Below are 16,350 nucleotides of genomic sequence, written 5' to 3'. Positions count from 1 at the left end.
CTATATTCGCTAAATTGCCCTATATTCGATTTTTTTAATATTCGCTATATTGCTATAACTTCGTTTTTTCGAATATTCGTAATATATAGCAATATAGCGAATATTCGAAAAAACGAATATAGAGCAATTTAGCTAATATAGTGCTATAATCATTTTTTTATAGTTGTAATTTTTTTCCAATCTGAACTTCAGATGAGAAAAAAATTACAACTATTAGACAAAGAAGATTATAGCACTATATTAGCTAAATTGCTCTATATTCGTTTTTTTTTTTCGAATATTCGCTATATTGCTATAACTTAGTTTTTTCGAATATTTGTAATATTCTAAAACAAGAATATATAGCAATATAGGGAATATTCGAAAAAACTAATATAGAGCAATTTAGCTAATATAGTGCTATAATCTTCTTTGTCTAAAAGTTGAAAAATTCGCAATAAAAATTCGAATCCGAAAATTCAAATTACGAAAATTCGCATATTACACAATCATTACCTTGCCGATTTTTTCAAGAAACAAAAATCGTGCATTTTCGAATATGACCCCTGCCGCTCATCACTACTCCTAAAGTCAAGTATATTGCAGCCTTCTTATTGGCCCACAAGCTAGAAGCAGGAAGGGATCATGTCTACTGATAAAAAAAAAATAAAAAAAATCAAATATTCGAAATTACGAATATATATATAACTATATTCGAAATATTCGCGAATTTTCGAAGTACCTATATTCGCGATAAAAATTCGAAATTCGAATATTCGTGATCAACACTAGTCCCAGATGGGACAAACTCTTTAAGATGGTGTCACTCGTAAAAAGCAGGAGGGCGAGTGGAGCCTGTTGATAGAGCTGCCTTGCCTCTAATACGGTTAGGTCCTCATCAGTCCCAAGTACTGGAGCCCGGTTTGTAATTCATTTTTTTTTTTTATCACTCCTAATTCCAGCTCCAAGAATTCAAGAAATTGACCTGGAAACTCAATGGGAGAAGATAAGCGAGGCAGAGCAATCATCATGTAACCTGTCCCCTGTACCCTACCAGGGAAATGGCTGAGCACGACACACAAACTAAACAGAGTTCTATTCAATGATGAGGAACTTTATTGGTTACAGCTGAGGTACAAACATGTGATGGTTACAGCTGAGGTACAAACATGTGATGGTTACAGCTGAGGTACAAACATGTGATGGTTACAGCTGAGGTACAAACATGTGATGGTTACAGCTGAGGTACAAACGTGTGATGGTTACAGCTGAGGTACAGACGTGTGATGGTTACAGCTGAGGTACAGACGTGTGATGGTTACAGCTGAGGTACAGACGTGTGATGGTTACAGCTGAGGTACAGATGTGTGATGGTTACAGCTGAGGTACAGACCTGTGATGGTTACAGCTGAGGTACAGATGTGTGATGGTTACTGCTGAGGTACAGATGTGTGATGGTTACAGCTGTGAGGTACAGATGTGTGATGGTTACAGCTGTGAGGTACAGACGTGTGATGGTTACAGCTGAGGTACAGACGTGTGATGGTTACAGCTGAGGTACAGATGTGTGATGGTTACAGCTGAGGTACAGACCTGTGATGGTTACAGCTGAGGTACAGATGTGTGATGGTTACTGCTGAGGTACAGATGTGTGATGGTTACAGCTGTGAGGTACAGATGTGTGATGGTTACAGCTGTGAGGTACAGACGTGTGATGGTTACAGCTGAGGTACAGACGTGTGATGGTTACAGCTGAGGTACAGACCTGTGATGGTTACAGTTCAAGTACAGATCTACACTGAACAATAATATAAATGCAACACTTTCGGTTTTGCTCCCATTTTGCATGAGCTGAACTCAAAGATCTGAAACAATCAGAGCTGTTGCCGTGCAATGAATGTTCATTTCTCTACCATAAGCAGTCTCCAAAGGCGTTTCAGAGAATTTGGCAGTACATCCAACCGGCCTCACAACTGCAGACCACGTGTAACCGCACCAGCCCAGGACCTCCACATCCAGCATGTCCACCTCCATAATCGTCTGAGACCAGCCACCCGGACAGCTGTAGCCAGACAATCGGTTTGCATAACCAAAGAATTTCTGCACAGGTTGGGGGGAGGGGGGGGTAACTGCCTGACAAGGATATGCTAAAATTAAACTGCTACAGATAAAATAAGTGGCTAACCACGATATAACTCTACTACAGGCCGGGCATGGGGAATGAGGGGCATTTTTGAGAAAAACTTATATGCTCCTCTAATTCCTGTCCCAAAGAAACTTTGCCGCTGAATTAGCACCAGCTGATAGTTGGTAGGATCACTTTTGGGCACCAAAAAGCCACCATAAAGAAGGATAGGGCAGGTTATCAAAACATGGACCCCTATATGTGCCAGTACTATGAGTGTAGGTGCACCAGCATTGTGTCAGTAATCCTGGAACATCGTTCACTAGTGCAGGCTTTCTACATAGGATAGTGCACCATCCATGTGCCAGTACTTGGAGTGTAGGTGCCCCACTGTGTTACTGGGGAGCCTGGAACGCCCCTCAATAGGTTAGTAATAGGCATAGATAGATATAGTAAATATGGTCCCTGATATAGTAACTGAATAAATGCCCAGTTCACTACTTTACTAATTCTTATTCATTGCTCGATGCGTTCCTACATCGGGACCAGGCCTGTATTTCCTCAGGAGCAGTCAGAACATAAATCACTTTTTTTTATTATATTTTTATTGATTTTCTCAATAAAGAACAGGGGGTAACAGGGTACCAAGGTACTGGCATGCAGGCCATGTCATTATACAAATAGATTCATTGCGAGTACAAATCAGATGCATGGCAATATCAGACAAACATAGTGAAAGAGAGTAGACGGGTGGGTAGATAAGTGAGCGAAGCATCCAGAGATGATGGTGCTGAGAGAATGGGGTAAAAATCGGCAAGTAATCACATTACAGTTGGACCAGCTTTGTGTTAACATGCAAGATACTATCAGATTGGTAAGTGAGGTGTGGACCTTTGATCCATAAAAAGGTGTTGGTTAGTAAGGGACCGATGTGTAAGGAATTAACAGCGGAACAGGACTGGTCTGATGTCTTCCTGGGTCTAGCTCATAAAGCATTAGTGCTAAGGGTGTTTTTATTTTTGGGGGCTCTATAAGATGACCAGGGTAGCCATTTTTTGAGGAAAGCAACGTGTGTGCGGGTTTCCCAAGAGGACAGTTCTTCGAACCTATGGAGCTGGTCAACCTTTTGTAGCCATTGTTCCATAGGAGGGGTTTGGATTTGCATCCAGTATCTAGGAAGCAGAAGGCGAGCGGCTATCAACATCTGTGAGAAGATGAAGGGTGGTTGTAGGTGGCCCTTTTCCTGACTGAAGGACAATAGAGCCATCTGAGGAGATGGGTGGAAAGAGGTGTGACAGATTTTGTTTGCTAGAGAAAATATCTCGGACCACCATTTGGTGATAAGGGGTCAAGTCCACCATATGTGGAGGAAAGTCCCTTTCCCCTGAAGGCACCTCCAGCATGTGTCCAAAGCAGTTTGAGAGAAGAATGCGATCTTATCTGGCGTATTATACCATCTAGTAAGAATTTTATATCCATTCTCTTGGATTCGGACACAGTGGGAGGCCCTGTGAGGAGATTCAAGGAGCTTGTGAAGGGAATGGTAATGTTCAGGTCTAATTCCCATTGCTTATGAAAGCTGACCTAGTCAGCATAGGTGGGGAGTGTAGTCTGCTATAGATTTGTGAGATATGTCTTCTAGGGGCTTTAGGAAGGGAGATTACTGACTCGAACCATACCAGAGGACGCTGGAGGTCACCCAAATGGACGTGCTGGCTTATGTAAGCTCTGAGGTATAGGACTGAAAAAAGATCAACTGGGCAAGGATCAAGTAAAGCTTTCATGGCTTGCAGATCTAGTATGTTACCAGTATGGTTTGTCAGCGATAATAGGGCTATTGTTGAGGAATTTAGCCCTTTCGAGGTAGCCGTTCTCAGAGCCAAAGGGGCCGTGTCTATTACGTCTTTTATCGTTAGAAGTGGGGAGGGAAACGGGATGGAACAGTGAGATGTAGACAGCCACTTCCAAGCCTCAAGGGTTGCTTTGACAATTGGGTAATGGGATAACGATTCAGACAGAACGTTTTGGCGCCCTAGTAGAAGTGCTCTAACTGGTGTGTTTAATATGTCAAGTTCCATTTCTACTGTGGAAGATTGTAAAGAGGGGCATAGCCAGGCTACTGCTCGGGAGAGGAGTATAGCCTTGCCGTATAGTTCTGGGTTTGGAAAGCCTATACCCCCAGTTTGTCTAGGTTTGGTGAGGAGGGAGAATGCAAGTCTAGCTTTCTTCCCATTCCATATAAATGATCTAAATTTTTTTTGCATTGAAGCATAGTAATGCTTGGGTATAGGAATCGGAAGAACCTGTTATAGGTAAGTGAGACGGGGGAGGATTAGGGAAGAGAGCAGATTTTTGCGGCCAAACCAGGACAATGTAGGGTTGGATTGGGTGAGGTTATCTATAGTATTAAAGATTGAAGACTTTAGTGGGACATAGTTAAGGGAGAATAAGTCTTTTATTTTGGGGCTAATTTTAACACCCAGGTAGGTGATGGTGGGAGAGGACCAATATAAGGGTGAGTTCTCCATTAGGCGTCGTTTGGTGGTGGGGGAGATACCTGAGCATAGGACTAGAGATTTATTAGCATTTATCTTGTAGTCTGAAACCGTGCTATGGGTCGAGATGGGACTGAATGCAGGGAAGGGTAACTAACGGATTTACTGTCATCATTAGAACATCATCCGCAAATGCTGCAATTTTCTGTTCCTTACCTCCCAAATATAGACCCCTAATTCTCCTATCCGACCTTAAAATAGATAAGAGCGGTTCCAGTGCTAGAATGAATAAAAGTGGGGACAGGGGACAGCCCTGGCGCGTCCCATTATTTATAGCAAATGGAGAGGAAAGATTCCCATTGACCATGACCAGAGCAGTTGCTTGGTCATACATGGCAAAGGTAGCTTGTACAAAGGGATCAGGGAGTTCAAACTTAAGCAAGACATGTTTCAGGTACGTTCAGTTGACTCTATCTAATGCTTTCTCAGCATCAGTGCTGAGAAGGAGCAAAGGGGAAGAGATGTGGTTGGCATGACAGAGTGCATTAATCACTCTAGATGTGTTGTCTCTGCCCTCTCTATTGCGCATGAAGCCGACCTGATCCCTGTGAACAAGATGGGGGAGAAGATTGGCCAACCTGTTGGCTAACATTTTGGCCAGGAGTTTGAGGTCTATATTCAGGAGGGATATGTGCCTATAATTGGAGCACTGCTTGGAGTCTTTCCCTTCTTTAGGGATGAGTGTAATATGGGCCGCTGTCATGTCTCTGGAGAGTGGGACACCTTTAAGCGCTAGGTTACAAACCTCAAGAAGATGGGGAGGAGGATTTCATGGAAGGTTTTATAATAGGAGACCGGAAGGCCATCTGGCCCTGGGCTCTTCCCTTTCGGCATTTGACTTAGAGCTTTATTGAGTTCTGTTAATGTGAACGGAGTTTCTAATTTTAGCTTTTGGTCTGGAGATATGGAAGGAATATTGGATGAGTCTAGGAAAGTTGAGATAATGGAAGCCTGGCTTTCTGGGGTAATGTTGGTAGGGAGCAGCAATCTGGGTGGAAGAAAAAAACGGTTTACCATCAGGTGAGGTAAGTTGATGGATATAGTTTGCGGCTCTCCTTCCTTTTATCCTACTCATAAGGAATTTGGCGGCTTTGTCGCCATGAGCGAAATATTTATGCTGGGAGTTCATGTCGTATTTAGCCGCTTTAGCTTGTAGGAGGATTTTGAGTTCTGCTCTATAATTTGATAATTCCTGAAGGTGGACATCCGTGGGACACTTTTTATGGTGGGATTCGAGCCTTTGAATGTTCTTGGGGGCCTCATCTATTGCTTTTTCCCTTAGCTTCTTCTGATAAGATCCAATATTGATAAATTGGCCCCTGATGAAGGGTTTGTGTGCATCCCATAAGGTGGTGGCAGAGAGGTCAGGGCACTCATTTGAGGAGAAGTATTCTTTAATGTGTCTGGAGATCAAATTGGATTGGTGTCCCAGTAAAGATTCATTTTGTCACCAGTTAAAACATGTGGGGATACTATTTGGAGCCATCACAGAGAGGAAGATTGGAGAATGGTTGGAGAGATGCATGGAACCTATTGAGGCCTCCTTACAGAGATGCAGGTGTTCTTTAGAAATCAGTAAGTAGTCTAGGCGATGATAGGTACCATGCATTGGGGAGTAGAATGTGTAATCAGATGTGTTGGGATGGTGGGATCGCCACACATCAATCAACTGTAGATTCCAGAGATTATCTTGAATGTTTTTAAGGGATCTATGAGTGAAATGATTTTTGTGAAGACGTGTCTATTAGTGGGTGTAAGGCCATATTTAAATCTCCTCCCAGGACTACTATCCCTTCTTTGAAAGAGTCAATAAGTGAATAGATGTTTAAGAGCCAGCGGGATTGGTTAGAGTTGGGGGCATATAGATTTATGAAGGTGTACGTTTGTGGGCCTATGGTGCCCTTTACCAAGATATATCTCCCATCAGGGTCCTGTGTGTGGCTTACATATGTAAAGGGAATATTCCTCTGAAATCCTATGCTAACCCACCTAAGGCAGAGGAACCTCCCCCACAATGGTACCAATGAGAGTAGTGGGAAAATTGCATATTAGGGTAATGGTTAAATCTAAAGTGGTTCTCCTGGAGGAACACAACATCAGCTCCGGCTTTCCTAAGAATAGAAAAAATTTGACTTCGCTTTGAGGGGGAATGGAAGCCTTTTACATTGTAGGTGGCTATATGTAGATCAGCCATTGTGAGTTATGTTTGGTAGGGTACCTTGTGGCCAATGGTGTGTCCTCCAGGAGAGTACGGAGACGGGAAGGAGTATCGCCATCTGATTCCGGATGCAGGTCGGGGTGATGGGGATCTCACGATGTGTTGGTGAGGTTGACAAGTATCTTGGGGAAAGAGTTTGAAGGGTAACACATACATAACAGGTTAAAACAACATAATGTCACGAGGGTGTCGAGAGCCACGCCTGACTCTGTTGTACCCGGGGTCAGGAGGTCGCAGCGGTTGGCTGCACGCTCTATGTCAGATAGGGAAGTTTCCTTATTGTAGCTTTCTGGGTTTGCTTTACAAACCCTTTTGGCTCACTCAGGGATCCGTAGCTCCTTCTCTCAGCTGTTCCTTGTCCAGCACTCCCAATCCTCCTTATATTCCCCTCTCACACTTCTCTGGTTGCCAGATATAGAGCTTCCTGCCTGGACATCTATTCTGACCCACTGGAGCTGTGTTGCTGCGTTCTCTGAGTGTTGCCTTAGAACGCTACCCTCCGGATCCCTGTTGGACCTTTGTGGACATTGTTGCCGTCCACCTGGGTGTTTGTGTTTGTCTGTGTTTGTCTGTCCTCTCCCTGGTGTTTCCCTCTTAGTGCAGTGGTGAGGACTAGCGATCCCACCGGCCCATTCATTATCTAGGGCTAATTTCAGGGAAAGCCAGGGTTTAGGCACGTGATCGCCGCACGGGTGAGGAACCCGTCTAGGGACGTCAGGGCAGGCAGGTGCCAGCTGCAAGGTGAGTTAGGGGTCACCACCTTTCCCTCTCCCTTGGGCAGGGCTTTCCCTGTTTTCCTCCCTGTGTGTGTTGCCGGTCATTACACAAAACAGAGATAAGCGAGCATACAAGAGTACACTTTGGGAATGTGGGGGATAGGTGGTCAGATGACCAGGTATTAGACCGTATAGCACCCTAATGGGGGTCATAAAGTAGTGTGCAAGGATGGGCCTAGCAATATGCATTCTATAGAGTAGGGAAAGAGAAAACAGGTTAATACTCATAACATTTCAAGACCGGTGGTGACAGCGGATAGCTGTGGTGTAGCACTACCAGGAAGTGGTGGTCGGAACTAGTAGACTGAAGCTTAAGTCCTTTTAAGGTTCCTGGGTGTAAGCTGATGGCCCCTTTTCTTGGATCGCGATGATTTTGGGGTTCGCTGGACCTCAAATGGTGACACTGTGGGGAGATCTGGCAGGTCTCCTAGGTCGTGGTACAGTTCCCAATTTTCTATCTGCATAGGAGGAATGTCCAGGTCTTCAAGGATAGGCCCGATGTCAGCATGGGACGATATGTTGATCCGCTTGCCTGCGACAGAAAAGGAAAGTCCAAATGGGTAGGACCAGCGGTATAGGACTTTGTTGGACCGAAGCCAATCTGTCAGAGGTTTTAGGGCTCTCCTTTTCTTGAGAGTGGAGGGGGCTAGATCCTGGTATATCTCCAACCTGTTGTCTTTATAGGAGAGATCAGCATGATTACGTGCAGCATCCAGGATGGCCGCTTTGACTGGGAAGTTTAGGAACTTGCAGATGATATCGCGAGGTGGCTCAGTTGGCTTAGGTTTAGGGCGTAGCGCCCTATGTGCGCGTTCAATGGCGATTTCTTGAGGGTAATCGGGACCTAGCAGGGAGCCGCATATGGAGATGATGGTGGTGGTAATCTCTCCTGGCAACACTGATTCGGGGATCCCTCTAAATCGTAAGTTGTTGCGACGCCCTCTGTTCTCCTGGTCTTCTAGGGCATTATGCAAATCATTGAGGTGCGCTGTGCAGCGACGGAGTGAGGCTGAGACCGCTGACTGGTGGTTCAGGGATGCGGCCTGGTGGGTTTCAAGTGTTTCCACCCGTTCCCCAATGTGTCTCACCTCTTGTCTAACAACCGAAAGTTCAGTGAGATTGGGCTCCATAACTCTGCTGAGTGCCCGGTCCAGGTATCGTCTGGTGAGCGGCAGGTCAGAGCTAGGTTGGCGTTCTTCAGAATCGCTGTCACCCTTGGAATGCGCAGGGACGCGCTTCAAGGCCTTGGGCTGCTGGGCCGGCACCATCTTTGGCTCTCGTGGCGCGATTGTAGCGGCCGCTTTTTTAAGGAATTTCTCCATATCGCCACTCGGAATCTGGCCCTTGGGTATCGTTGGATGTTCTCCGAGCTTGGAGTTCCTGATTTTGACCATCCTCACTCGCTGGGGCTAATTATAGATGGTGCTAGGGACGGTTGTTTTAGCAGAGCAGGGAACTAAGCGTCCATCTCAGTCCGGCGCTAGCTCCGCCTCCCCATAAAGCACTTTTAAGGATCACAAAATAACAAAGTAGCAGAACGCTGCGCGCCTCTGATGGCGTGCGTGCAGCTAAAGCCTCCGGCACTGCGATGGCCGTAGCATGGCCGCCTTATGCCGCTCATTAAAGAGGGCCTCTCACCACCCCTGTGACGCCTGTTTTATTATCTTCATGCATTCCCATGTAATTACCATTCTGGAGCATCTATCCTTATGGCTCTATGTTGTGCCGTTCCTTTATTACTTCTACTAGAAGTTATGCAATGAGGGTACAGAGGGGAGGTAACCAGTTGGGGGTGTGTCGCTGCACAGACTCACTCTATCCAATCAGAGCTGCAAATTTCAGACTGTGCAAGGACACTCCCCCCAACTGGTAACACCCCTCTGTACCCTCACTGCAGACTGCTATCAATTCATTCATAACTTCTAGTAGAAGTAATAAAGGAACGGCAGAACATAGAGCCATAAGAATAGATGTTCCAGGTTGTCCATGTTTTAATAACCTGCCCGATCCTTCTTTATGGTGGTTTGGCGGAGAGCAGCACCTGCCCAATAGTGATCCTACCAACCATCGGCTGGTGATAATTCAGAGGCAACGTTTATTTGGGAAAGGGATTAGAGGAGCGTTTGTTTTTTCTGTAGTAGAGTTATATCGTGGTTAGCTACTTATTTTATTGGTATCATTAATAAAGTTTAATTTTGGCATATCCTATTCAGGCAGTTAACCCTATAATTTCTGGTACATTAATCTGTCCAAATCATGGACTAATCAGTGGACGCCTCCTGTGTTCCCCTGGTAGCAGCCACTGGTCACAATGTAGGTATAGAGGCAGTGTGGGAATCTACCACAGGAGAACTGGTGCCTACAGTCGATGTCCCGGAGCTCTTTGTAAACGACGTTACAGGGTGATAAAGTTCTCACCGCTCCATTTACATGTAACATAAAAAAGACATCCGTCCACTGTGTGCAGAACCGCAGGTAGTCGACACTCCTGGTGCCTTCTACAGGGGGTCATCCATCTAACGTATCCCTCCAATGGAACAATGTGAATTGTCCCGCGGTCTCGCTGCACCCCTTCATCCTCCTCTGCTCGAATCCTACTGAGGATCAAGGACACCTTGTCGGCACATAAATGATGAGTTTATAACGTAGCCGGTCGGGGGAGAGGGATGGTCCATTTTATGCTTGTGAAAATCTATTGTATTTTATCAAAACGTGCAGCACAAGGTGTCTTTGTCCTTCATCCCCCAGGGCAAATTTGGTCAGAACCAAAGACCTGAGATTGTGTTGAACCCAGGGAGTTTGGAAGAGCAAAAGAGGAAGAAGTGGAGCAGTGCTTCTAGAGACCACCAAAAAGTTCCTTCCGCTGGATATACAGAAGGATGACCACCTGCAGAAAGCACTAGGAGTGTGTACTACCTGCGAGACTGCATAGAGTGAAGAGGACAGCAGGCTCTTCTGTCACACCACGTGGCTTCAGCCACAGACTCTGTCATATATATAGCTTATGTAAAAGTGACACCCAGTGTCAGCAGTGAGCGCTGCAGCGTTAACACAACATATAAAGTATATAGTAATACAGCAAAAATAAAGCAGGGTGAATACGGATGGTGCAATACACACAAAAAGTTGTGATGTGGGTGTAAAACACACTAAGGCATTAATAGCCAGACATTAAGGGAAGATTATACTTATGGTGTAAACACAAATAGTAGATTATATTTCTTTATATTAAAGAATACTTGTCAGCAGGATCAACCTTATTGAACCCAGCATACTGTCTGGTGAGCGTGATCCTGCTGACTAAAATTATGTCTGTCTTGTGAAAATCAGCTGTGGTGTTCCAGTGGAAAAAAAAAACTTGTATTTTCTATGCAAATTAGGGTTAGCACAAGAAGGCTAAGGGGTTGAAGGGGGCCTAGGCCCCTCCGTGCACTGAAGCCCTCAGTTTTATAAAGAGCTAAAGTTTTTTTCTCAGGAACGCCGCAGCGGATTTTCACAAGACTGGTAGCTTTCTAATCAGAAGGATCAACCCTACCAGACAGCATGTGGGGGTTATTGATGTTGATCCTGCTGACAGGTGCTCTTAAAAGTAGATGAGTAAACGTGTATTTCTTGTCATTTATTATACTTGGCTACAAGATATGTGTAAAGGAGCACTCAGCATAGGGCAGGGTCTGAGGTAGGTGCCACGACTTGAAGATCTTCGGATCCTCAGGTCATTCCTCGCCCTCTCAGGCCCTGCACCAGGCCTACGGCATATACTATATATTCCTCCTATTTCTTTTTAACATTTTCCCAAATACCCCGGGTAATATGTCGGTGATGATTTCTCCCATTATTGACCCGGACTCGCTGTTCTCCTCTCGTAGTTGCTTGATCTGATCCTCCAGCGATTCATATTGCCTTTTGAAGCCCCGGGCCAGCATCTCTTCTTGTTCCTGCAGAGACAGAACGGAAATGATGACTGCATGACGGATGTAGGTATAGGGAATAATGGGGGGCACCACTGGGGGGCACTACAGAGGGGAGAGCATTATAAATAAAGAGTGCACTGCGGGGGGACATAAATCAGGGGGCACCACTGGGGGGCACTACAGAGGGCAGAGCATTATAAATAAAGAGTGCACTGCGGGGGGACATAAAACAGGGGACACCACTGGGGGGCACTACAGAGGGGAGCGCATTGTAAATAAAGAGTGCACTACGGGGGGGAATAAAACAGGGGACGCTACTGGGGGTAGTACAGAGGGGAGGGCATTATAAATAAATAGTGCACTGTGGGGGGGGGGCAAAAAACAGGGGGCTCTACTGGGGGCACTACAGAGGGGAGAGCATTATGAATAAAGGGGCACTGCTGGGATAGCATTATTACTATTGGTGGGACTTCTAGGAGCACTTTAGAGACTATCTGTATGGCACTGTTATTTCTGCAGTATAGTGGGGGCACAGCGGGCGCAGTATTAGAGGTAGCAGCAGTAAGTAGCACAGTTGGTGCACCAGGAGGAGAAGAATTATAGAAAAGTGAGGAATGTAACAGGTCTGTGCGGTAAACACTACAGAGACGAGCTGCGGCTGGAATACTTTGTCATGGTGGTCTGGTCCGAATGGAGACGATGAGGGAAGAGAACGTCTACATCAGAAGAGACATCACTGGATGGAAGAGGGATGTAATGCATACGTAATGCCCAATACGAATAGACCTTCAGCAGTAGGGCTGGGGGTATGGGTGAGACAGAGAATTTGGCACCAGGTGGGGGCGCCACTTCAGTTTTCACCTCAGGCAGTAGAAGAGGTAGAATCGGCCCGGCCCACAACTTTCAACTGCGTCCTAAACACACAGATACAGTGGAGGACAGAAATATCGATTCCTGGCTGGCTGTCCTCATTAGGGACCCAACACATAACTTTGCATGGGGCCCCAGAAATGCCTAGCCCGCCCCTGAGTAGGTGCCGTATTGCACTGTTTTGTGCTAGTCAGTGGTGTACACAGAGCAGAGCGGGCCCCACACCTTAATGGGCCCCTTCATATCATATCAATTTTAGACACAGAGGACAGAAGAGCTCCACCCCGTGTCCATGACCCTTGGGTTAACCCCTCACCTCCTGGTTTGCTGACAGTGCCCTTCCTGTGCCAGTAAAAGAAGGACCACCAGGGCCCGGCCCCTGTGGTGTACATAGAGAAGTAAGGGCCCCATAGCAAGGCTCAAACCAGGCCCCCCACACAGGACTGAGGGGTTTCCGCCTAAACCATTTTCAATAATCCTTGGGCCATTTTTTCACTGCTTCAGTTGCTAAAAGTTGTTCCTTTAGAGCAGGGATGCTCAACCTGCGGCCCTCCTACAACTCCCAGCATGCCCGGACAGCCTACAGCTATCAGCCTACAGCAGGGCCTGATGGGAGTTTTACAACAGCTGGAGGACCAAAGGTTGAGCATCCCTACTTTAGAGGGTAGAGTCCAGACCAAGTTTTCACCTCCAGTAGAAGAGGAGATAATCACAGCTAAGACTGGGCCCCCTCTTGCCCTGGGCCCCATAGCAGTCGCATGGTCTGCCGCTACGGTAGTTACGCCCCTGCCCGGCCCCTCTCTCCACATTATGGTTGGTTCACCTCATGCTGTCCTATTACCTATGTTTATCATGGGTATAATCAGTGACAACTACTTTTCTGTGCTCGGAGCAGTTGTCACCCCCCACCCCCCACTGACTTAGGAACATCATAGAGTGTAGATTACACGGCCTGGAGGGGGCGGCAGAGAGCAGAAGAGTGAACTGCTCCTCATGGAATATGTGGAGGTCGGGCCGTCCCAGGAGGAGGACATGAGATCTGTTACCTTCAGTTTCTCTTTTATCAGCCACTCATTCTGTTCCTTCATCTTCTCTCTTTCATCCAGCATTTTCTTCTCCAGCATTTCCATGTGAAGCTTGTAATTCTCCTGCTCCTTCTCTTGGTTCCTCTTCAGCTCCATGTTAGCTTTTTCCAGGATCTCCTTCCCTCTTGCTGCGGCTTCAGTCTGTGATCGCTGCTCTGGAGAAATAAATGGAGACGGGCTGATGTTAGAATATTTAGATAAAGGATAACTCTAGAACTCAGTATATAATAAAGGATAACTCTAGACCTCTGCATATAATAAAGGATAACTCTAGATCTCTGTATAGAATAAAGGATAACTCTAGATCTCTGTATATAATAAAGGATAACTCTAGACCTCTGTATAGAATAAAGGATAACTCTAGATCTCTGTATATAATAAAGGATAACTCTAGACCTCTGTATATAATAAAGGATAACTCTAGACCTCTGTATATAATAAAGGATAACTCTAGATCTCTGTATATAATAAAGGATAACTCTAGACCTCTGCATATAATAAAGGATAACTCTAGATCTCTGTATATAATAAAGGATAACTCTAGACCTCTGCATATAATAAAGGATAACTCTAGACCTCTGTATATAATAAAGGATAACTCTAGATCTCTGTATATAATAAAGGATAACTCTAGACCTCTGCATATAATAAAGGATAACTCTAGACCTCTGCATATAATAAAGGATAACTCTAGATCTCTGTATATAATAAAGGATAACTCTAGATCTCTGTATAGAATAAAGGATAACTCTAGACCTCTGTATATGATAAAGGATAACTCTAGATCTCTGTATATAATAAAGGATAACTCTAAACCTCTGTATATAATATATCTCACTAGCGAACCTTTTGGAAGTGTTTTCCTTTGAGTTAGAGTCTGACTTTTTGATAACCCATCAGGACAAGGGAATAGTCAAGCCGAATATTCATCCGTAGACAGCTGTTTCGGGGCGTTCGCCCCATCAGTGCAATGTTATCCAGGCTTGTTAAACAGTCAGACTTTGACTCACAGGGAGCCACTTCCACAAGATGGCGCTAGTGAGATGGTTCTCCTTCCCTGGGAGATACCTCTTTGCATATTATTTTCCCATGGAGCATTGCCTACAAGTCTCCATACACAGCTGGTCTCTTTAAGGAGAGCCAGGACCCTGCCTAAGCTGTGAGACCATGGGTGACACAAGGTCTTTGGCTTAGTTTAATTTCAGAGGTTAGAAGAGTCATTATCTAGATGGCATCTTCAGCAAGGGTGGGAAAGGTGTTCCAGACATCCCCACTCTGCTGCGGGCGGCCTTTGTGTGCGACAGCATTCTCAGGACTCTGACAGCGAAAGACGATGGCTCGGCGGGCCGGTCTGTGTCCCGGTTCTTTCTCCTGCCTCTCCGGAGGAGGCTGGGTTGGGACAAATGGGACAGCTCCTACCACTACAACTGGGATATCCCCTGGTATTACCAGGAACTTCTCAAGTTTGTAAGGGAACACCAGCTGGAGGGACTGGAGCCCGACTTGTGGAAACCAAAGTCTATCCACAAGCTGATCCGAGCAAAAGACTTAATGGAGTCTATTCCAGGGCTCCCTGCCGCCACCGCTGAGACTGTTTGGAAGAATGTGGCTTCTAGCAGTTTAGCCAACGGGCACAAAGACCTGGCATGGATGTCCATTCAGGGAGGACTGTCCCTGAGAACTTTTATGCATGCCTGTGGACTATGCAACACCAGGTACTGCCCCAGGTGCCCTTTCCAGGAAGAAACACCTTTGCACCTCTTTTGGCAGTGCCCGTTTGCGCAGGCCCTGTTGGACGCCCTGGAAAATGAACTCATAGACATTATTCCCAGGAGCAGCCTGATGCACACCGCCGTGCTTTACGGACTATTCCATGGGACCCATTCGGTTGAGGCTATCCAGGAGGCCTGGTGCCTTATGAACGGCCTGCCAGGAAACGCCTAGTGGGAGAGGATGTCCTGTGAGATTGTGAGCCAGCTCTCTTTGTTCAAAGTTTGTAGTTTGTATATAATTGTTATTTGGCATTTCTGCCACTAGATGCCACTGTTTCACAGTTACAACCAGTACACTCTGGGATTTGAATATGTAAAATAGATGATGACTCATGCAGGCTGTTTTTGTGAGGAGAACCAGGAAGTGAAGGTGCTGACATCTTGAGAGGATTGTGTGTGAAGGAGGCCAAGGAGGCCATCCAGTTACATCCTGGCTGCAGGGAGTCTGAAAGTGATCGTAGTCACTCGAGGAGAGACTGATCGCTGCTTACTATTTGATCCTGCTTGTTGGAGAAAGGATTGCTTCCAGGAAGGCTGCTGTGAGCTGTGTAGTGAATCATCATCTACCTCGGCAGGCCGCATTTGTGTAAAGGGACTTGTGGCCATGCCGGTCAAAGCCACCCTCTGATATCTAAGGGACTCAGGTCAGTGAACCCGTTTATGCTTTATGTTGCATCAGTGACTCCAGTACCAGAAACCAAGTTTAGGCCTGCAAGTAGTTAGATAGATAGGATTCTATTTTTTGCTAGACTGCACCGAATTGTTCTGCGGCGCGGTAACGACTTGCAGGCTCTGCTGTGTCCGCCACTGGCTAGGTTTGTCCCCTTTTGCGGCACAGCACGACTTGTAGGCTCTGTTGTGTGCGCCACTGGTCTAGGCCTGTCCAGCTGAGAGGGACACTGACTGGGGGAGGGAGTCTGGAATACGAGATATTCTGGGTGTCCTTATATTGTTGTGTTATTACTACTGTTAAAGTAAAGTTTCTGTTCTTGCATAAAAAGCTGGTGTCGGTGTCGCTTTTCTCGTCTGTGACTTCGCTGTATCCTGGGGAGCCCA

At 46.0% G+C, this 16,350-nt stretch overlaps 1 protein-coding gene across 2 annotated transcripts in view; it reads right to left on the bottom strand.

Annotated features, from left to right (window-relative positions):
• Positions 1 to 10,348: 10,348 nt before the first annotated feature.
• The window catches only part of LOC122928898 (guanylate-binding protein 1-like), a 61,628-nt gene continuing 55,626 nt past the window's right edge, over positions 10,349 to 16,350 (bottom strand). For both annotated transcript variants that reach the window (XM_044282205.1, XM_044282206.1), the window contains exons 10-11: positions 13,484 to 13,677; positions 10,349 to 11,591 (exon numbers count right to left, since the gene is read on the bottom strand). In XM_044282205.1, coding sequence (XP_044138140.1) covers positions 11,415 to 11,591; positions 13,484 to 13,677 — 371 coding nt within the window. In that variant the 3' untranslated portion in view covers positions 10,349 to 11,414. The remainder of the gene's footprint in view (positions 11,592 to 13,483; positions 13,678 to 16,350) is intronic.

Source organism: Bufo gargarizans, chromosome 2 (assembly GCF_014858855.1).
Source record: "Bufo gargarizans isolate SCDJY-AF-19 chromosome 2, ASM1485885v1, whole genome shotgun sequence".
NCBI classification, from domain to species: Eukaryota; Metazoa; Chordata; class Amphibia; order Anura; family Bufonidae; genus Bufo; species Bufo gargarizans.
This window is presented reverse-complemented; position numbering and strand designations above follow the sequence as displayed.